Source organism: Mus pahari, chromosome 1 (assembly GCF_900095145.1).
Source record: "Mus pahari chromosome 1, PAHARI_EIJ_v1.1, whole genome shotgun sequence".
NCBI lineage: Eukaryota > Metazoa > Chordata > Mammalia > Rodentia > Muridae > Mus > Mus pahari.
The window spans coordinates 134,423,310-134,446,470 of record NC_034590.1 but is presented as its reverse complement, the minus strand read 5'-3'; the positions used below and the strand labels follow the sequence as shown (position 1 = coordinate 134,446,470).

At 41.0% G+C, this 23,161-nt stretch overlaps 1 protein-coding gene and 1 pseudogene across 26 annotated transcripts in view; one reads left to right on the top strand and one right to left on the bottom strand.

Moving 5' to 3' along the window:
* The window catches only part of Trpm3 (transient receptor potential cation channel subfamily M member 3), a 508,459-nt gene that overhangs the window by 259,638 nt on the left and 225,660 nt on the right, over nt 1-23,161 (bottom strand). For 19 of the 25 annotated variants that reach the window (XM_029539424.1, XM_029539490.1, XM_021218256.2 and 16 more), the window contains exons 2-3: nt 13,180-13,259; nt 11,731-11,935 (exon numbers count right to left, since the gene is read on the bottom strand). In XM_029539424.1, coding sequence (XP_029395284.1) covers nt 11,731-11,935; nt 13,180-13,259 — 285 coding nt within the window. Of the gene's footprint in view, nt 1-11,730; nt 11,936-13,179; nt 13,260-17,814; nt 18,066-23,161 lie in introns of those variants that run through there. The other 6 variants (XM_029539478.1, XM_021218413.2, XM_029539486.1 and 3 more) reach the window with 1 other exon arrangement.
* The window catches only part of LOC115062510, a 91,619-nt pseudogene continuing 82,121 nt past the window's right edge, over nt 13,664-23,161 (top strand). Inside the window, exon 1 of the transcript XR_003842464.1 lies at nt 13,664-13,805. The product of XR_003842464.1 is annotated as a protein TCL1B4 pseudogene (transcript). The remainder of the gene's footprint in view (nt 13,806-23,161) is intronic.

Genomic DNA, 23,161 nt, shown 5'->3' with positions numbered 1-23,161 from the left:
ACTTTCGGGATAGCATTTGAAATGTAAATAAAGAAAATAATAAAAAAAAAAAAAAAAAAGAAGATCTGCTTGGGGACACAAAGCAAGGCAGGATCTGAGAAGCTCTCCCCAACCCTGTAGCCCTTGACCGTCTGACCTGATGACTTTCTACAATGTAGGGACGTCCTTGGGGAGCCCCACAGAAGCCGGAATCCATCAAAATGTTCACCTAGGAAATGTTAGGAGGAAAAACTAAGAAACTATATAAAAGAAGGCTTCAGGGAAACTTGCTTACCTCCACCATGGAGGGTTGAGGTAGGCTCTGGGAAGACTTAAAAAAGAATTCCATTTGATTATTTCTAAACACAAGCAGGTCCCTACACAGGTTTGCCATCAGTCCTCTTAATGTGGTCTGAGACCTAGAACGTGGTATGTTAATGTCAATTATTTGGTTGAGTGATGGCTCTAGATAAGAGGTAGAAACACAGACTGTGTAATAAATCTAGAATGGAAATAATTCCTATGGGATCAGATATCTGAGCAGACCACCCAAGACAGTGAGATGGTCATAGACCACAAAATTGACACATTTACCATCTTGTATGAGGATATCAAAGCAAGGAAGAAAAGGAAACTGTAAAGAATGACGATGGACATTTGTCCTAAGACAGAACTTGCAGTGATTAAAATCCGATATTGTACATGAAAATCAGCATGCAAAGGGGACACATTGACAATGGTTCATACAAAGTTAGCCCAGAAAGATGAAGATTTGGAAAGCGCACAGAAACAACAGCAAAAAAACTAAAGATGATCGGGAGAGCAAGCTAAAGTTCTTGAAAGAGGCACTGGCAGACTGTTTCCCAGAAGTACTGAAGGGTGTCAGCTCTCAGGCCCAGGAGCTCGATGGACCCTAGGAAGGATAAGCAACAAGAAACCTCAGTCGTGACACATCTCAGACAGCATTCCTAAAAGCAGTTTGGAGAGATCACTACCTACTAAGACTCTAGACTAGAAGCCTCCTCTTCAACAGCAGCAATGGGAACTAAAGCCCAAAGAAGTGACCTGTCGCTCTAGAGCTCCACATTTTCAGGTGAAAAAAAGTGATGTATTTTCTTTTCAAAAGTGGGAAAAAAAGAATAGCTGATTTTTACAAATGGCAACACGGAGTTTCCCTCTTGACAATTTTCACTGAAGTAACCTTGAAGGTTATACAATCCAGAGTGATGATCTCAAACACAAGGTGGGATATAACTAGTTACTAACTACATGGTCAATATGAAACCACTTTGGCTGCACATTTATAAATCAACAATCATGCCTAATTTATAGTATAAAGGGATAGAAATAAAGCATTATGCAATAAATTAGCAATCAATATTATAGCATTCTTAGGTGTATATTACATGGGGTATAGCTCAGTTGCTACAGTGCTTGCCTTATGTTCTCGGTTTGATTCTAATGTGCCACACCAACAGGGTGTGATGATGCATGCTTATAATCCCAACGTTTGAGGGGTGGAGGCTGGTGGATCAGAAGTTTGGGGCATCATAAATTACATGAGATGCTGTCTCAAAAAAAAATGAAAATAGCAAGAACAAGATATATAGTGGGTCCTTGAGATGGCTCAGTGAGTAAAAGCACTTTCCTGATATCAAGCCTGAGGACCAGAGTTCAGTCCCTAGGACCACATGGTAGAAGGAGAGTATCAACTCCCATGAGTTGTTTTCTGACTTCTGTATGCCCATTATGGGCCCCACACATATGCACATATGTATACATATATACACACTTAGAACGTTAATGTAAGATTAACTAAAATTATTTTTAAAGTGTTGCATGGGAGAGAAAAGAATTGATTAATGAGGTTTGTGTCCCAGAACTGTAATCAGGACTTGCAAGGTAGAGGCAGGAACACAAGGAGTTCAAAGGCTAGCCTTAGATACACAGTGAATTTGAGGCTAGCCTGGACCTAATTAAATCCTGTCTCAAAAACCAAAACCTCTAAATTATTCACTACCTTTGAACATGAGTTACATTCAAGTCTATTCTTCGTCTGTGTGGTGCATGTGTGTACATAGTTATTTGTGTCTGCAAAAGTGCAGTCAAGTGTGGACCATAAGTCAATTTTGAGTGTCTTCCTCAAACCACTATCTTCTTATTTATTTTATACATTCATCAGATTATTGTGTGCATGTGCATATGTATGCATGTGTATATGTGTATATGTATATCTCTGTGTATGTGGCTAAAAGTGTGCATGCATGAGTGTGTGCCTACATGCATATGTGCATGTATGTGTGTGTGCGTGCACACACATGCTCACACGTGTCACAGTACACGTGTGAATTAGAGGACAGCTTGGCACATAAGTTCTCTCCTGCCTCCATGTGGATTCTGGGTATTCAATTCTGAGAGGTCATCAGACTTGCTGACAAGTGCTTTTACCTACTGAGTCTTTTTGCCAGCCCTTTAGTGAAGAGCTCTCTCAAGACCTCTCTTGAAGCTCACTGGGTTGGCTATACTGGCTGGCCAGTAAGCCCATGCCATCCCTTTGTCTCTACCTTTCAGTGCTGGGGTTACTGGAGTATGCTATTCCAGGCTTGTTACGTGGGTACTGTTGAACTTGGGTTTTCATATTTGTGTAGCTTAACACTTCACCAATGGAAACCACTCCCCAAGTCCTATCGTTCATTTTTTTTTTTTTTTTGAGGTTAGTACCAAGGCCCTCATGTACATTGACTGACTCACACACTATTTACAGTCAACTCTTAAATAATACTCTAAAATAATGACAAACGCACAGCACAGAAAATACACACAGCAGCATAATAGCCAGTTATCAAGTATTACATGTGACATGTGACTGCAGAGTCTATGCCTTTTTAAAATAGGCCAGATAGTGTAACATATTACACACATGAACAAGGTACTGCTCACTCAACCCACTAAGTGGTAGGAATCTTTAGGTTCCATTGTACATACACGTGGTTCACTGATGGCTAAAAGGTCACTTGTGGGGCCTGACTTCTACACTCCAGGTACATGTGTACTAATTGCTTTATGTGTTCCATCTCATGTTGTCAATATTTGCATTGGAGACAGAAAGGACCCAAAATGATCCCAAGTTCATGCTGCTAGTAGGGGTGTCAAGAGAGGCTCTGTACTCTAGCTTTGACTCTTTACCTCAAAGATGTAACTTCCTCTTTCTCCCTTTCCTTTATATAAACCAACCCGTCTCTGAGTCCTAAGAAGGCATTTCTCAAAATGGTGTATTCCCCAGACCTGGTCTTTGTTCCTTCTGCTATGGCGTTAGCAGTGTATTCACTTCAAGAATGTCAATCCGGGCTCTGGTCCAGCTTCCAGGCTTCTCTGGCCCTCACATCCCCGAGGCATCCACAGGTCAATAGGCTGACTTTCTCCTACTTTGACCATACTCTTTCTTAATTTAAATCATTATGTCTTTTGTAAACTCCCTATTCCTGCAAGTTTCCCCTTCCTTTGGTGTCATCCCCTCTGTTGACAGTTTCCCCCAGTTTTCTGTGCATTTGGCTAATGCTGATCCCTGAGTCTTACACAACACACTTTTCCCCATCACTCACAGAAACTATGCTCATCTTTCGAAAGCTTGCTTCAGTCCTAATGACTGCCTGAGACTGCAAGCCCATGGTAATCCAATGTGACTCTTGAAGCCCAGTGTGATACTTCTTTCTGGATGCTTCTTTTATGTGGCATTTTATGCCCTGTGCTACAGGCCTTTGAGTTCAGGGCCTAGTTGAGCTGCCCATGCTTTTTTGGCAGCCTCTTCTGTACTGACTATAAATAAAGTAGGCACAGTGTTAGTAGAGATTGTTTTACCTCTTCTGTTTCCACCTCAAGGGAAGGAATCACAGAGGTATCACATCTAGTTATCTAGTTATCCATCTAGTTATCACATTTACTCCATTATTACAGCCGTATCGTTAAAACTATGATGAACCCCAAAGGCTACAGATGGGCTAGGGTTCTTAACCTTTAAATGGAAAGAAATCATATGATAGAAATGCAGGTTGTGATTCAATAGGTCTGCGATGGGGCTTGGGCCCCATTTCTAGCAGCTTCCTGGGGTCCATATGTCTGTAACTCCTCCCAGATTTTACAAAGTCCTGAGTAGTGTGCATATAGTTTGAATATGCTATTAAATTTTTTATTTTGAAAATGTCACCTTCAGTGCAGCAGTTTGGAGAGATAGGGCCTTTGAGCGATAGTTACATCAGGAGGAGACTGTCCTCCTGAACAGGTTCATGCTCTGAGCAGCAGCGAGGTCCTGCAAAGGGGGTTGGCATGCAGGGGGACACATTTTCTTGCCCTTATACATACGGCAGTAGGATGATACTGAAACAGGGACTTCCCTGGTAGCAAGCCTCTAAGCCGGAATTACCCATTGTCTAGAACTGTAAAATAAATGAGTCTGCTTTATAAATTTCTCCGTCTCAGATACACCATTACAGCAGCACAAGGTAGGGCTAAAGCAGTGTGTCTGTTTTTTAGTTTGGAGCCAATAGGAAGTAAAATCTACTTAAATTTGGTATGGAAAACAAAGAGATGGTGGGGGGAAGAATTAGGCCACGATAGATGAGAAAGTACAATAACTGGTGAGTCACTCAGGTCATCTCCACGATAGAACCCTCTTGGCCAGGACCAATTCTTATTCAGAGAAGTTTCTGTACAGACCACACCCAACTATCATGCATATCAGAGGAAAAAAATCACAGACCTTCGCTGCCTTGGTTTTTAAATATTGCCCATCATCTATAACTTATTGTGCCTTTCTCTTGGAGAACAAAAGGCAAGTATTTAAGTAAATTTAGAAAATTGAATACATGGTTTAGGAGGTAAAACTGTTATTAAAATCACGGGCTTAACACTATTTTAACGTTATCTAGAAATTTCAATTAAATAGAGTCTAAATTAAATTATATAAATTTAATGTTACATTCCTATATAGCAGAATAGAAACCAGACCTGCTGAGTCAGCAGCTTCACATGCAGATCATTTTGCCTAGAGCAATTAGTCAATTCCTATTAAATTGTTAATGTGACTTGAAATTAGGAGCTATTTGAGTTGTCATGATGAGTAATTAATTGTTTTATTATTATTTAGGGGGCAGGGATAGACACATGCAATGAGGTGTGTGTACAGGTGAGCAGGCAGCTTGAGAGTGAGATCTCTTTTTACCATGTAAGTCCCAGGAATCAAAGTCAGGTCGGCAGGCTTGGGTGTAAATGCCTTTACTCACTGAGCCATCCCATCAACCTATGATAAGTAGTTTTGATGTCTATTATGTATCTACCAATTGCTAAGGGATCCTATTGCAGATAACAGGAAGTTTTCCCAATGTGCATTTCAAATGTGGTCACCTAGGCATTGCTCTGGTTTGGTGCTCTGTTTAGAAGTTTCTAACTCATTTTACTATCAGATGCTAAGAGTATTGGTCACTTGAACAACGTGAATATCTGTCCTGTTGAATGAGACCAATTTGGACCACTGAATAGGATACTACAGGGACCAAACTGTGGAAAGTATAATCTCCAAGAAGCTCCAGTGTGTGTAAAGTAGGCACATACTACTTCCATTCAATGTAGATATAGCATGCCTATGTATTACTTAAAAGCAAGTCACATACTTTTCAAAATTGTCTTCATTTTCCACTCTAGTTTCGTGGGGCATAGGAGACCTTGACCATCCATTACTCTAGGACTTTAGGTCCCCAGTTGATCAAGAGAGAAGCTGAGACCAAGGGAGGTATGCATCTCTGTAATGACCTGTCCCTTTTTGTGCTGTTGGCTCTCCTGTCTGAAACTAAGAACCCTGTGCATGACAAGTGGATGACTTTCGAAATGTCCTGTATAAGACAGAAGCTAGGTTTAGTTGAAATCATATGATGTAATTAAGTACTGTGAAGGTATGAATCCAGCATTATTTTCACGCGAAGATGTACTTTAATTTTCAGACAACAAACTAGAAATGACATTTTGTAAACAGGAGATGAGGGCTGTTCCTTTAGTTGAGTGGAGAGGATGCTGGTAACCAAATCTACAGGGGTTCAGCTGTGCCTGGTGGTCTTGGGGTTCCTTTGCTGGATTTGTAGGAAGCCCCTGATTTCCCTACTGAGTTGGCAAATACCTTGTCATTGTTCCAAATGCTTCTGGTCCCCTCTCAATGCTATGGGGCTCCCAGGGGGGTCACCAGGCACAGGCTATCTCAGGGTTGTGTTCTTTCCCTTACATTAGATCTACAGGGGGCAAAGGCTGGAGGTGAGGATGCAGCAATCACTACTTAGAGTGAATGGAGGTTGTTTCATCAAACAAAGAAACAGACTCCTTAACCTTCCATTGGCATTCTGGACTTGAGCTTGGCAGAGCCTTTGGGTTTGCTAATTCATCAGTCCCTCTTTATCCCTAGATTTTTACGCATGTAACTCTGCCCAGCTGTTTTAATGAAAATGAAAACTGGCAGCAGTGCAATAAATCTGGCTACACTCTTGGAAATGGGCGGTGACAGCTCCTCTCCTTTCACTGCAGAGCCATCCTTAACTTCTTACAAAGAACCACTTGGTCCTTTCTAAGCCGTGTTTGTTCTCATGCATGGACCTACCATTGTGAAATCTGTTGTAACAGTCTTGGCAGTGCCTTTCTTTCAAGCTCATAGTGGGAAATGTATCCCCATTCTTTTCTCTGTTGAGAAATGTGACAAGCGCCATTTCATTTCCTAATTTTTGTAGCCACATGTAAAGGGGGGGGGGTACTTGTAATTAAAGTTGCAGCCAAGTACGATATGTCCCACCCGAGATAATTCTGCTGATAGCAGACTTGCAAGCCCACAGAGCTCTTGCTTTGCATCCAGAGCTGAATGCTTATGGTGGCTCAGTAGACATAAAAATTGCACCAGAAAGAAAGTATTTGCAAATGCATTTAATGCATTCAAACAAATTCATTCACATTTCTAGTTTGATGGCCCTCAAAACTTTGGAAGTAAAAAGTGTCATTAACTTTGCAGCTTTCCAGTGTGAGCTATCGGGTATTTATTGGATTAACATTGATAATGGGAAGCTTGATAGTGAATATTAATATATAATGTCACTAAGCACGTGTCATGGAGGATAGTCTAGAATGCCTGTCAGGATTATTTAGTATGGTATTTTCTAGAAGCAAGGAAGAGAAATGGTTCTCTGGAAGAGGCACAGCTTCTCCTGCTTTATTGACCAATGATTAGAATGGAAGATACCAACTCTATTTTAACTCCTAGTTTCAGACAGACTGTTCCTGTTGTCCCCTCAGCAACCTTCAGACCACAGGGTGCACACCGGAAACCAATGGAGCAATTACAAGGTTTCTCCTTGGCTCTCTCGGGCTCCATGAAGCTCCATGTTAGCCACAGTGCAGTGACTGGCTGCTCAGGTGTGTGAAGAGGAACCATTTAGTCATTTCCTACCTGGTGTGTGTCGGTCAAGGATTCCCAGGTCAAATTTACAGAATGCAAAGAGAGATCATTTCTAAACCTCAGATTCAAACCTGGAAGTAAGTGCATACAAATGCCAGCCTAACAGGGACAGCCTCCCTATTGTGTGTTACCCTCCCCACCAAGCAACCGCCCTACTGTGTTTTCCCCTTCCCCAAAGCCCAGAGACCAAGGCACTTTCCTTTGTGGGCTCAATAGTTAAAGCTTTCAGTGTCAAGCAAGTGCTAAGGATAATTGTCTTAATTATATGAAAACTAAACTAAGTGACTCCACATGATCCAATAGGCAGAGTAAATGGCAGAGGAGAGCTGGAAGAGATTTATGTGGCTGGCTTGAGAGGTTTAACTGCATGCCCTTAATTAGGTTTAGTCTTACCTGGCCCACAAGCCAGCTCTGCATTAATTAGAAGAGATGATTTGTAAACAAGTAAGTCTATACTCTGCTCACTTTGTAAATCATGGGGGAGCCCTCAATAGATAGAGTCTCAAAAAAAAAAAAAAAAAAAAAAAAAAAAACAAACCCTCACAGTATGTGCTGACTGAGCCATTTTGCTGTGGCCCTAAGGCAGTTTGTAAGTTATGAAATGTCCCTAGGAGTGAGCTAGTCTTCTGAGAGTTCAGGGTGGTTTAGGGCTTGTCATCTGGTAGGATGCAATTTGGGAACAGGAAGAAAGTCAGGCTCCTTCCTCACTGTCAGCTTGGACTGGTTCTTTCCTGTGTTACAGTTTCTCTCTGCAAAGTCTTAATTTTCCTGGGGCTGGTTAGACTTGGACACTGAGTTCTGAACACCACAGAGCTCTTGAAAGAGCTCGGCAAATGGTTCTAATAATCAAGGATGTAATATTACAGAGACCTCTCCCCGCTCGAAGCTTTCAAGCTTAATTAACCTCATTAAATATTAGTGATTTAAAAATTCTGCTACAAAAATTATTAACCCCTTATAAAGAGGTAGAGGCACAATCATAATTGGCTTTCTTTTGATCACCTCAAATAATTTTCAAATAAAACAGTGATTCATCTATTCTAGGTGCAAGACAAAGAAAATAGAGAATGAAAAGGGGAGTGATAGGAGGCTGGGTTTAAGAACTTCTGCTGGTAAAATACCGTACTTTCTTGGAGGTTCAGTTCACTCATCTATAATGTAAGTAAAGGGGAAGGAGATTAATTTTTCCAAGGCTGGTATTTCTATATCCAAAGATCTTTGTATACCAGATTCCAGATATAAATCTTAGATAACAGCCATTTGCCATGGCCTTCTGATTAGGATGCTTCAAGTGTATTTGATGCTTAAAAGTCTGTGCTTTACTGCTGTCTCCATATATGTGGTAGGACAGATACCTAGATATGCCTCTCAAGGAACTGGAGGCATTTTAGTAATGAGTCTGTCTGCCTGTCTCACTGTGTGCACTCCATCTTAGCATTTGTAAAATGCTATAACTATATCCTGGCTGCCTTCAAGGAAAAAGTTAATGTTATAGCTTACCTTAAAAAAAATTTTTTTTCAAATAAAAGACAATCTTGCTCCTAGAGTATTTTGATGACCTCGCTAAAAAATTATTTCAAGGACTCCTTTCAGAGGTGAGGGCCCAAAGGCACATTAAGTTTACTGGCCTGTCGAATAATTAACCATACAGTGCTCTCATAAGACTGGCCTCTTTAAAAGGCAGTGAGTGCCAGGTCCCAATGTCCAAACTGCACGCTGGTTTGCTCAAGAGGTTGAGACACAAGGGAGTCTTGGGCTGGCAAGCATCCGTTCCCCTGCCTCATAAAATGAGGCCTCTGGCCTGACAGGGCCGCTTCTTTGTTTAGACAAGAGAAGCAGAGTAACTGCAGGGCAAGCTTTCCAAGTGCACAAGATGCTCATTTGTGTCTGAATGAATGCTGAGGATTTCTACTTGATAAATACCCAGTAGTAATGAAAAGAGAAACTGGTCTTCATTAGGCTAATTAGCTTTGGGCAGAAAGAAAGGTTTGCCCTCAGAGTGACTGCCCTGAGACCACCTGGGGACACTCTGACCTCAAGGTCAGCAATATAGTATGTGGACGACACTCACCAGTGCTGAGAGGGACCCTCTTTCCCAGGGTTCTTAACATGTGAGGATGGAAATATACCCTGGTGGGATGTACTTGCCCACAGAACATGCATGAGGTTCTGTGTTTGATTACAGCTCTAAAAAACTTTCTTGAACATATACAGGGGAATTGAAACCTGAAGGGATTGCAGAATCCGTGGTTGCTCATTTATGATCATGACTGTTATTCACTAAAGAGATTGTTGAAGTATTTTGCTGAACACTTTGAAGGGCACATACGTATAAACTCATATTGAGTTTTGCTCTCTGGGTTTTTAGGGGGTTTTCAGATTCACCAGAAAATTTCAGGGGATGAAAACACTTTCCTATAGAAGGAAGTTACACAACAAAAGAGCTCTTGGCTGGGCTCACTCTAAAGTCACACACAGCAGCTGCTTAGCCACTGAGGTGGACAAGGATTAATGTTGGAAGGACCCAGGTAGTATGAACCACTCTGATTTGCTGGGATGAGTGACTGTAGGGGCCAGACAGAGTGTGAACATCAGCTATTTCCAGGTAGCTTTCTGGAAAAAAACCTCACTCACACGGTTTTCACAGAGCAGACAGTGGGCATGTGAAGGTTGATGCCCCTGTGGAAATATTCTAATGGATATTTAAGTTTCCAGGAAGTACAGGAAGCTATTTACCTGACCTGTCTCTATCATTTGCATACCAGATATTGAATACTAGATATGTATCAAGTAACTTTCATCTTCACAAACATCCGAGGAAGATACCTTATCGGCATTCTATGTAGAACATTTGAGGTTCCTGTAAATTAAATGGTTTAACAAAAGACAGAAAATTTCACTGTCAAAAGACAGTGAAAATTTATATAGTCCTGTGACTTCAAGAGCATACATTTATTTTGATTGATTATAGAGTTTCCCTCTGAGCAAGACTTCTGATAATTTTAGTATCAGGCATCATTCAAAGCTCTTAACACACAGAGGTACTGTTGTTAATTCCTAAGACAGTCTTCTGAAGTAGAAATTACTACCCCATTTTTACACTCAAGGAAATTAAGGCACTAAGCTTAAATTGGGCAGTGACCCAACCGTCAAGTGACAGTACCAGGCTCTGAATAAAATGCCAATAGATTTCTGTTGCAAGAAAGCAACAGAGTTTGACCTTTCAGAATTATATACAAGTATTGACTGAAAATGTAAATTAAAGTGTATGAACTAATAGAGTCATACATCAAAGGATTATCCTTTAAAGGATGAGTTAAATGCTTTTTCAATTTCTTTTAGAGCCTAGGGCAAATGAGAATATTAATAATGCCAGCTAAATTAGTTCACACCCACTGACATGTCCAGTGTCATGCAGATCTACCTCATACCTATTATCTAACTCGTTCAACAACCAGAAGCAAGCTTGCTGAACTGTAAAACTTCCAGAAGTCTCAGAACTCATGCTATACCTTTTATTCTTTGAAAAGTCTGTGAGTCACCTCAAGAGTATTTCATGGGAACTATAGTTTCGACATGACAAAAATTTTATATGTTTACAAATTCCTCGATATTTTCCTTTCCCATTGAGACTCTCACTAGCCCAGCTGCTTGGAGAAAATGTACCTGATATGGATTCCAAGATCTCGGTCAAGACCAGGCAGGAAACAGCCTGGGAAATGTGGCCAATAAAACAAAACAGAAACCTAAAGGAAGCATTCTTTTTCTCTCCAAAGCTGAGATAAAGGATTTAGAAAAAGGCCAAGTAGACGAGACACAGAAAATAACATTGCAAACTGTAAAAACCTGTAGAAAATATTCCAGATTAAAAAAAGCAAGTACCACCTTTTCCCTCACATGTGAAGGCCAGAGAGCAGTGGATCTGAGTGTAAGAGTGGTTGAAAGAAGATGATAAAGGTGCAGGAGGCAGGTGAATACAGAAGTGGTAGATTTGGTCAATGCCTGTGTACCCACATATGGAAACAACATTGAACCACACGATCATATACAGCGATACATATTAACCAGAACAAAAAATCAGTTAATCATCTGATCTCATGCTAATCACTTCAAAGTCCTAGGGGAGGTTTTCTTTTCCTAATTTAGAGGCACTCTACAGGGAAGTGACAGAGGCCAGTCTAGCCTGAAACCTACAACCTAGGCTCCCAGCTATTCACTTACAGCATGTGACACTATGTCTGGGAACGAGTAACTGTCTTTCAAATTACCATAGCTTTGTTGGAATGGCCGCCTCCTTGGAACTCAATGGTCCCAAAAGCGTCTGTTGGGCTGAGCTGAGTGTGTTTGCTGATAGACCACTTCTCAGACTGGATGTCATTTCGGGAGAGGCGACTCTCATTTTTCTCATTCTGAAGTACAGAGATACTGGGAGTGAGTCCGACATGCTGGCCTATGAGGCGCCCACAGCAACACCTATAATGGGAGAGGTTAAAGTGAACCCTTTTTGTCAGCCATTGCTGGAATACACACCCAGGAAGCCTGTTACAGAAACCCACAGACCATGCTGACCCATTCCAGTTAAGTGGCAAGTGAGATCTCAGAATGCAGCCTTATCTGAAAAATGGAAGATGGAGGTGTCCCATGGCACCCATCTACTGCTCTTCCCCACCACCCAGTTTGTGTATATCAACAACTTCCTGTTCTTCTCCACCCACACCTTTCAGTATTTGGCATATTGTTTGGGGCAGGGCAATTATGAACAAAGTTCTCTAGATTTCTCCACTTTCAACTGCTCCAATCTATCAGATCTTCCATGGAGGATGCTAAAGAGCTCAGAGGGAAGAATTTTAACATGTACATTTAAATGGGACTTTCAGTTACATGTGAGTCACAATCCAACCCGTCTCCCTGACTGATATTTGCTGTCAAATATTCAATTCTGAGAATAAAAATCTATAGTTTTTTTCTTTGAAGAAGAAACTAAAAAAAAAAAAAAAAAAAAGGAAACTTAAAATTTGTTCCATCTGTCATCAAAATGTCCTCTGTGGTGTGTTATAACAGCCATCATCACAATTATTAGTAATGATAGTTATATGCACAGCCACCATTCTCTTCAATACTAGCAATTGAGGATGCGCTGATGACAAAACAATCAGAGCTCTGAAGGTTACAATGTATCCAAGGTTATGTGTCTAGTCTATAGCTGTGGGATTTTCATTTTAAGCCATCTTTTAAAATTGCCCATTCAATAAGGCATTTCCAGAGTATTATATACTATTTTAGCTTCCTGCTTTATATGCCACTGATTTTCAGAAAGATAACTACAGTATCACCCCCTACTTCCCCCCTACCCCATATGAAGGTCTAAACCCTAATTAAGACAGTCTTTTATTCAATACTGTCCTTTTATGTTAGCAGGGCAAATGAAACAGCCTGACAAACTATTTAGATGAAAAAAAAAAAGCATTTGTAACAAACACATAGAACGCTGTTATATATAGCAATCAGCTATTTCTATGACGGTAACTATATAGAGACACTTTGCTGATGAATATTAGTGGTAGACAAAGCATACTAATCAGTGCAATATGTATTTGCCTCAAAAATATATTTAATCTGACAGTGGTTCCATTTCAGTGTGTGGTATAATATTAATTGTATTCTATCACTGTAATTACTACTTTACATTCTTAATACATTAAAGACAACAGGATTACCTATGGGGGTCTTTGGTGCTGGGTATGATGTGAACACATTCTCTTTTATAAAATGCTCTTTCAATCCAGGATTTCTGAGCCTGAAACAAAATGAGAGAGAAAAAAAGAAAGATGAATATAAATTTGAAATCTTTTTTGGCTAGGCAGCAACATCATGTAATCATACAATACACTAGTATATCATAAATGGATTCCCCATTGCAGATCATCTAACCTGCTAATTGGGTTAACGTTAAACCATTGAGAATAAAAGAAATAGAAAGGCTGGAAAAGTGGTAATAATAGGACTGTAGACACGTTCGTTGTGATTTGTAAAGGACAGAAACGCAAAGCTCTTCATAGAGAAAATGAAATTGAAGGAACAGAATGTGGCATTAATAATCTTACACGAAAACAAGATTCAAAAGCCAAAGGAAACACGTGTAGCTCAGTATTAGGTTTTCATGGTCTAGGCTTCCATTAGACTTTCCTTACAGAAAGCAAGATGGCAGAGGGTGTGCATGACTCAATCTCCTACATCACTATGTTCCCTGAAGTCCAAGTCTGTGATACAGAGGAAGAGCGAGCTATTCAAGGAAACAAGAAGGCAAGGAGGACAGATGTAAGCAGAGCCCCGATGTTCCCAGGTAACACTTGGAAAGGGAATGGGCACATTTCCCCTCACACCCTACATACATGCCAAAAATATGCCTTCCTAGAAAAGATGCTGTTGAGACCATCCACTTAGAAACCCTGCAGTCAAGATGTGGTCCATGATGGACAAGGGGTGTTCCATCAAACTGAAGGATCTCCCCTGCTCCAAGTAGTGTTTATCCTCCATGTACAAGCTATAGGCTGTAGACCATATTACCCCACCATAACTATGAATGAAGGCCCATACATTTATAGATGAGAAACATCACGTCATGGTATCAAGAGACTATAGACCCTGGACCCTTTTCTTCCAAAGCATTTGAAATAGTAGAGAAGTCTCCACTAAACTCACTAAGCTTCTCAGATGATTCTTTTCCTGACTATTTAGGATGGAAGTTACTGGGGCACTAACTCACTGTTACCCCTAAATTTATATTCTTAAAATATTCTGGCTCAAGGCACAGCTGAGCTGTTCACTTGACCTGTGTCAATCACTGGTGGGAACTGTTACCAGTTCCTGCTTGCAGGATGTAATTAGCCCTGACTCCCTGGACATAAAGTGCTGTGTGAGCCTTTTGCATTCTAGTGTACACTCAGTCCTTTGATCGCAAACAATGGGGGTCTATTTATACATGTGACATCCATAGCAATAGTTCTTTAATACTCACATAATGAATATTCTAAACCTGGCCGCACGGAGGATGGTTGGGGACCATCAAGAGAGTATTCTGTTACAGGAATGATCACAATTGTGTCACTTAAATTTTGTTTTCCCTCCATTGTCTTTATTTAAAGGAGCAACCCACACTGCCTCAAAGGTCTCCAGGTTCAAGTGAGCCCCTGCACACTCATGCACACAGAAGGCATTTATAACTTTGTTTGCAGCTAGACATGAAAAAAAAAAAATCTAATCTCAAAGAGTTTCCCTCTCCAACCAGAAGCAAAAACTACCGGCTCCATCTCTGCAACAGAAATGAGCTCTCGGCAGCAAAGATAATCAGTCTTTATCTTTGTGGAAAGCCTGTAAATTAAACTATTCATACGTAGCCCATGGTGCTGAAACACTGAATACTTTTGTTGATGTTATCTCTTGGCAGAAAGAGGTAAGACGTTCCTCACTGGACATTTGAAACCCACTTTCCCTACACCTTGGGGAACGGCAAAGAAAGAATGTACTTTTGTATCCTGCCCTGGCTAGCCTTCAAAAGAATCTTCTGGAGGAAGCATCTGCCTGCTTCTGTAAGTGCTGATTCATCTTCCAGGACAGGGAGCTGGGAGAGCAGCATGGGTGGGATGCAAAGTCTACAGCTAAGAAAGGAGCTTGAGTGGGACTCTGGTAGATGAGAGCAGTTAGGAATTCTTTTATCCTCAGTTATTCCTATCTGTCCCCTGGGTACAATGATAATGCTTGATACATTGGATTGTTATTTGGGGAACACTGAGAATGACTTCAAGAAGAGACCGATCTTGGCTTATTTGTTTGTTGAGACAGATTCTCACTTTGTAGCCCTAGCTAGCGTAGTAATCATTCTGAGTTTCTAGCTGGCCTTGAACTTGCAGCAATTACTATCCTGAGGCTCCTAAGTCCCAATAATAAAGCATTTACTATCATGACAGACCTCTGGGCTAATTCTGATACTATAAATTTCTATGGAAATTCATATGAGGGTTCAATAAAAATATTTGTAGCAATAGCCAACCCTTTGTTTGGATCATAGAGCCTTGGACTGGCCACTAATGAGATACGAAGAAAAGTTCTTACTTTCTCTGAATCTTATGTATAGCACATAGATCTTATGCTACTATGGAGGGTTTTGTGAAAATCAGAACAAGTAGTTCATCTTACACATCTAGTACAAAGTAGGAGCTCGCCAGGACTCACAATGGCTAACATTTGTTAAGGGTCTACCAAGTGCTTAGATACACTAATGAACATTGATTGGGAAGGACCACATCTACCACATCTACATCTATTTTATCAGTGGAGAAATGAAGCCAGAGAGAAACAGCAAGTGAGTTCAAAAGCCACAATTTGATTTTGAATAGCTTGCTCCAGGATCTTTCTTCGTACTCTGTGACTACAGTGCTTTGCCAGAGGAGACAGTCCTGGTTCTGAATGTCCTTTATGTGTGCAAAGCCTTCTGACCTGTCTGGGACTATTTCTGTGTTTGAACCACACTGGACTTCTGGTGGCATGTGGGAAACCTGTTTAGACTCATTCCTCCTCCTTCCTCCCCATTCCAGCCCTCACACGTGGTGGTGAGGGGTGAAGTCTCTACCAACTGTTCTTCCCCTCCCCTTAGGGTAATGGATGGCATACTACTTTAGAAAGACCCCAATGTATAAGGCAGAAGTTAGAGAAGGAGTAAAGATTATTATTTCTGCTTCAACGAAGAAATGGAATCACAACAGAACTTTAAACTTGAGACTATAGAGGGGGGACACACCAGAATGAATCATACTCTTCTAGGACATTGTTATTTTTAGCTTCAATTTGGGGGTTCCTGCAAGCTTCAGTGAAATGGTGTGTAGAACAATTATTCCATTTGGATTGTCCGTTTGTTAGTCTTTCAGTAGAAGGTGATTTAACTTGTGTGCAGTCTAGCGACTTAATTACATTCTCAAAAAAGAAAAGCAGCCTCCTTGGGAGTGAATGGATGAGAACATACTTATGTTCCTTAGTTTTAGCAGATTAATCAGTTCCCTTGCCAAGGCACAATTGGGAGGAAAAAAAGAGGAGAGGCAAAAAGATCTTCCCATCATTCATAAGAAACTTCGACACTTTGTATTTATGAGACAAGTATAATTCATCATAGGAAAAATGCATGCATAACAGACCACTTAGGAATTCTCCAAAATATGCATAATTGACGCTGCTCCTTTGGACTGGCTTTATTGTGATTTTATTTAGGTTATTAGTGTGGACAGATACTCAATTATAAAAATTATTTTTTGGAAAGGGCATATTTTGACATCCAATCATGATTTAACTTGGTTGCCTAAATGAATTCCCTTTTTCTTTTATTTAAGGGTTTTGAACTGCTCTGCACAAAGCTTTAGACTTTGCTCCAACACCCAACTCAGTTAGCACAGACCCATTATTCTTATTGTTAGAAAGCATGAAATAAATCTGGCATGCATTTCCTGCTGACCTTTTAATTCTCTCCTAATGCAAAACTTCAATGGGGAGTTTGTTCTAGAGGCTTTGCTTTTAAATTATGCCACAGAACCTCCTAGGGAAGGTGGGTCCTATCGGTCCTCCACACATCACTTCTGGACAGTCGTTTCTGGAGGTAGAATGGCCAGGTAGCCATATTGACTCTGTCAGGGGCTGACTCTTGTCTTTCTGCACTATCAGCCATGTGTGATATGTCATAGGGAAACGTTTTCAGAGGCTAATAATTAAAGGACATCTTTTCCAAAACAGAAACCAGAGCATCTGCATTTTGAACAAGGTATAATGGGTGCCATGAGGAATAAATGCAAGAGCTATTTTTGAAAATTAGACACGTGACCAGTAAAACATTAAGATGAAAGAAAGCAAAACAAACCTGTAAATATTGCCTTATACAAAGGAAACATTAAGTCATTTCACTTAAACTCTGTCGTACCCAGGCTCTGCTACTGACATTAAAGCGCAAGCCACTTTGCTCTGTCGTCCCTTAACCCCCCTTTTAGCTGCAGACTCCAGCCTTTCCCCAGGAGGGGTACACACTTAGCAGCTCAGTAACCCAGACAGGTAATCCCAAGATTGCAAAGAAAGTATATGGACTTTCTCCAATTGCGAGGAACAGCTCTAAGCACTGCTCGACGTCCACCGGAGTTTCCAGTTTCAAAAGGCCAAACAGTCTTCATTAGAATAAAATACCAAAATATATGTTCATTCCCCCCCCCCTCTGTTTTCTCTCTGCCCTCCTCCATGTGTTCCTTTAATCTTCCTCTGAGTCCCCACATCTAACACAGACAAGTCGAACAAGAGGAAAGTTAGCTGGAATCATTTACCTGCGCTCGGACTCTGGCTGGTAGCAGGGCAGTCCCCCTGCACAGCTTCTGCTGCTTTCATTTTGCTGTGACTGGGGCTGGCCATCCCGTTAATAATGCTCGGATGACCGCCCACTGGAAAAAAAGTCACTTGCCAGGCTCTTCCCCCAGAGACATTTCAAGTAAGCAATGAACTTGGGCAGATTGGCCCCTTGGAATGTCCTGGTGCTCCGGGATTAGCCTCACTAAGAGTCCCATGAACATTCTCTCAGAGTCTTCATACACTGCTTGATTTGAACACCTAATCTGAAGCCAGGAGAAAAACAAATCCCAGGAGAGATCAGGTTTAACTAGCACAAGTCCTAACTGCTCCCTACCCCACCCCCACCTTTTCTTTTTCCACTTTCAGAAAAAGAAAAAAGAAAGAAAAAGAATAAAAAAAAGCTTGCAAGAGTGTGATAAGGTGCTCCGAGTTCTGAAAGTTCAGCTTTGGAAAGCAAATCTCTCTAAAGAAACAGTGTATTAATGCTCCCAGTAGTTCGAACACACAAGAGGCATTGTTCCCTCACTGCACAGAATGGAACGATAGTAGATAGTATTTCTTTAAAGAGAAACTGCTAAAACCTCAGTGTTTCAAAGGAACTCTTTGGTCCCAAACATGAGCCTAAGCTGAATGCAGCTTGGGTTGGCCAAGGATCTTCCACAACTAGATGTCAGCAAAACCTGTCTGATCATACACCTCGTTCACAGCCTTTCTTTCCCTTGTCCAGGCCAAACGCACAAGAGACCTGCATTCCCTGGTTCTGTATTGAAAAGTGAGGAGCCTGGAGCGCCAAGGCTGTGTGCAGGTGAAACTTGGACCCTAGCGAACCAGGGCTGAATCAGCTCTGCGTTCACTCAGAGGCTCTTGCTGGTATGTGGCCATGGAGAGAGAGAACTCAGAGAGAGAGAGAGAGAGAGAGAGAGAGAGAGAGAGAGAGAGAGAGAGAGAGAAGCAGCAAATATGCTGGGAGAGAATCGAGTTCAAGTTTCAATAAGGCAAACAGACTCTTAAGCATCGAATGACTGAGCATTGTATCTCTTTCCAAGGGTGACAGTCAACTGGGAGGTGGCGCCCTTCGGCAGTAAATGATCAGTGAGGGTGCCTGGGCTTTATTTTCATTCTCCTGTTCTTTTGTGTCAGAGTGAATGGTATGTGTTGTGTGTATAGTAAAAATGACAATGACAACCACATGACTTATTTCACAGTTGAATGGATTAGCTCCTGAACCAGTTAGCCATCTTTACTGTCTGTTCGCTTTGCAGGACTGATCCCTGAATTGGCTGGTCCTTCACTCAACCATAGTTTCCTGGAGAGACAAGAGACAATCATCTACCTAGTGACTTTCAACAGCTGAAGCATGATAAAACAGACTTAAGTGAAAAAAAAATCTCACCAAGTTTTAGCATGAAACACTAGAAAGAAGGCTGGGGAAATGGTTCAGTGGGCAAATGTGTGAGTCCCCAGAACCCCTCTACAGCTGGACACCTTGGTGTTCATCTGGTAACCCAGCGTTCCTATGACAAAATATAAATGAGAGGTAAGGACAATCCTCAGACACCCCTTGGCCAGTTAGTCTGGGATATGCAGTAACAGACAACAAAGAGACCTTGTTTCAAACAAGGTGGAAAAGAGGGACTGACACCCAAGGTTGTTCTCTGAGCACCACAAAGACACAGTGGTGTGTACATGTGTTCTCTGGTCTTTTTCTCTCTCCATCCCCTCACAGCCTGTTTTTTTTGTTGTTGTTGTTGATTTTTTGTTTTGTTTTGTTTTGTAAAAGTGACAAATGTTCTTTATCTGTCATAGGAATTGGCCACAACCTTAATATACCTGTGATAACCTTAACTATTCTATCTAATTGAATCTTCAGAGATTGTCTCTACAGCATTGTTTAGATCACAGAACTGAAAACCAAATCCACTGATATAAGACTAAGTAAATTACGGTTTATGCCATTTAATGATCTCAGAAAGGTTTCAGCAAGAAGCATACATTTTCCTGTTGCTATGTTTAAAAAAAAATAGGCTACAGAAAAAGAGGAAGAAAAAAGGCAAATTTTAAATAAAAAGATGACAGACAACTATGCTAGTTTTCATTTTATATCATTTGCTTTTCAGCTTCCCCCTGTTGTCATGGTACACATCTGGAGTCAGAAAAGCACATGTGTATTTGCCTTTCGGCTTCAGTTCTGTCTTGTGTTCACAGATGGGCATGAGGAAGGCGCTCAGAGGAGCATTATTTAGAAAGAAGCTCATGAAGAGCGAAGAGGAGCTCCCAGGGAGAATCTGGAAAAGAGAAGGGTTTTGTTTTGCATTTTTGTTGATGTTTTAGTGTACGGGGTGAGATTTCTGGAGAGACACAAAGAGAGAAAAGAATAGTGAGAGGAAGAAAGAAGGAAGTGGAAGGGAAATGAGAATGGAAGAGGTAAGTGGGCAGACAAATACTTTGAAACATAGAGATGTAGCAGTAGTTGGCTACGAGACTCAATCAACTGTTTTTTTAGTAATCGTCCCGATGTAGAAAGACTTCACAATTCGCCTCTTTTAACACCCTTTGTCAGTAGGTTCCCTCATCTTATTACTATAAATTGTGAGTTCAATTAAACAAATAGTAAATAGTCTTTATCACTTTTCTCTGCCTGTATTTTTATTTTTTTCTAGTCCCGTTTCATCTGTTTGGTTTGGGTTGCTTTTCTTTTTTAAAGAGAAGTATTCAAAAGAACATAAGGTGTGAGTTGCCGTCCATGAAATTTACACCAGAGATGGAAATACCACTACAGAAAGAATCCTGGGCCTTTTGTGGGGGTTGAAACAGGAAGTTCCAGGTGAAGTCAGAAGGACAGCTGGAGCTTTCACAGGACATAGGGCGGACCCTTTGACTGGGGAAGGTAATTAGCTCCAAGGAGACTTGCATCTCAGAGCTACTTTACATAAGGATCCCTTCACACCAAAAGCATCATCACCAAAGATGTAGCTCCCAGATGGGTCTATTACCAGGCTGCGTCAGATGAAGTTTTGAAGACAACTTGAACTCTAACAATGGAAGACCACATGCATAGCCAAAACTATGGTTATCCCTCACTTCTGCTTTCAGACCGTAGCTGAATGCCTTATTTTCCAAATTTGCCATTAATGAAATGTTGCATTTGAGAAGATGACACTAAAAAGGTTTGTTGGCTCACAATTCTTAAAAAAAGTAAAATTAGATTTTCTGTCAGTACAAACTAGATTTTAATGTGTAAAATTAGTATTGCATTGCCATTAAGTACCTGCAAAGAATCTGTGTGATGCTTATATTTGGTAGCAATGGCAAAGAGCATGACATAGATTAGGGGTCAACAAACATTTTCAGCAAAAGGCCAGCCAGTATTTACTTAAGGATATCAGAGAACAGTAAGTCCTGCCTCAATACTCAACTACTTGGCTATCACGGGTCATAAACATGATCATAACTGAGAGTACTTTATTTTAATGAAGAGGGTAGTGGGCTGCACCTGATGTGAATTGGTCAACCTTTGGAAGAGAAACAAAACAAAACAAAACAAAACAAAACAAAACAAAAAAACCAAACAGGACTGCAACTGCACAATGGGGTGTCAGGAGGGATGGTGGTGGATCGACAGGTTTTGTGGCACTGACCCTCACTTGTCCCTGCACTTCTTCCAGCATGGCATGCAACTTCTCTTCAGTCACCTTTGACTGTCTTGCCTTTCCTTGTGATAGGTCCAACCTCAGATATCTCAGTTCCCAGAGTCTCTGACCATCCTAGCCAAAGGAACAACCTGTCATTCTATCAAGTTATTGCCCCCCCCCCCATCTTCCTGTATGACCCCTACTAGGATGCAGGTCCCCAAGGGCAGTAATGGCAGTCTGTTACTACTGGCACCAGTGCATTTGGAACTGTGGCACTAGGTAGGGACAGAGAAACCATTCCATTTGCTAAAGAATAAAATCCTCCCTTAGGAATGGACACGATCAAGTAGACTTGTAGCTCCAAAAAGGAGACTTGAGGACTAAATAGGTAGGCATTTATGTAGGGTTCATAGCAAAGTAGTAATGTACAAGGAAGGTATATATATATTAAAGATATCATCATCTGGGGATTCATTTTTTTTTTCTTATTTAGACGTGAAAACAGAACCCATCAGTAATATTTATCCAAGCCCAGTATTGCAGGCCTGTAATCCCAGCTGCTCAGGGGTCTGAGGCAAGGATATCTTAAGTTCAATGTTTGCCTGAGCAACAGTGTAAGTTCAAAGACAGCCTTGACAACTAAAGGGGGATATCTCCAAATAAAAAGTGAGAAGAGTGATGTAGGCAGAACTCACTGATTGAGTCCTTGTCTAGCAGACATGAAACACTAGACTCTAACCCCAGAACTACAAAAATCAAAACTGATGTGGAGACGAAAGTCATGGTGATATCGTAAAAGTGACTGCTGTTTGGGAAAACACTGACAGCTCCTCTTCAATGCGCAGGAAGCCTTAAACCCTTGTTTATATTCCAATACACAAATATAAATATGAGTTGCCACTGGCTATAAACAACACCAGAGGACATGACAAGGCTCCTGGGTCACACCGCTACCAGCATGTCCCTCCACAGCAATTGATCACACCCTCCCTTATTCTTTTACATACTGTCTGTGCCCAAGCAAGACCAGATCAGTATTGGAAGGCTTTGGGAAGTATTTTAATCAAATCCCTTAACTTCTATGTAAGCCATAACTCTCTGGTCAAACAGAATATTCATAGTTCCCCTGATCTACCGAGATGTTGCGCACTTACCAGCCATTGGGTGTGCCATTACTTCCCTCTGATGGTTGTATTATTCCTTTGGTACAGGGTGCATGTCTCTGTATTCTTAAATCTGCATAAAACACTTTGTTCTTTGAGAGGATTGGCTAGCCACGCCAAGTGAGAACAACTGTGACTTTGTTCTACACCCATACTCTGTTCCCACTCCCAGCAGGCACATGTACTATTCTAATGACTTATTTCCAGTTCAGTAGGTACTCTTGTCCCCTTGCGGTGTCTCTTCTCTCTATGTCCTTCTGGGTCTACTGTGGCTCAGCGAGAGCTTGGAACTCTCCAAGAAGAATTGTTTTTCCTTCCCAATCCTAGTTTCTCTTTGTTTCTGGAGGGTTGCTATGCTATTTTGGAGAATAATGTGTCTATGGACTGAAATTATTTGAAATAGAACTTACTTCATAGGACCTAAATTTACATGATGAATTTTCTTTTTCTTTCTTTCTTTCTTTCTTTCTTTCTTTCTTTCTTTCTTTCTTTCTTTCTTTCTTTCTTTCTTTCCTTCCTTCCTTCCTTCC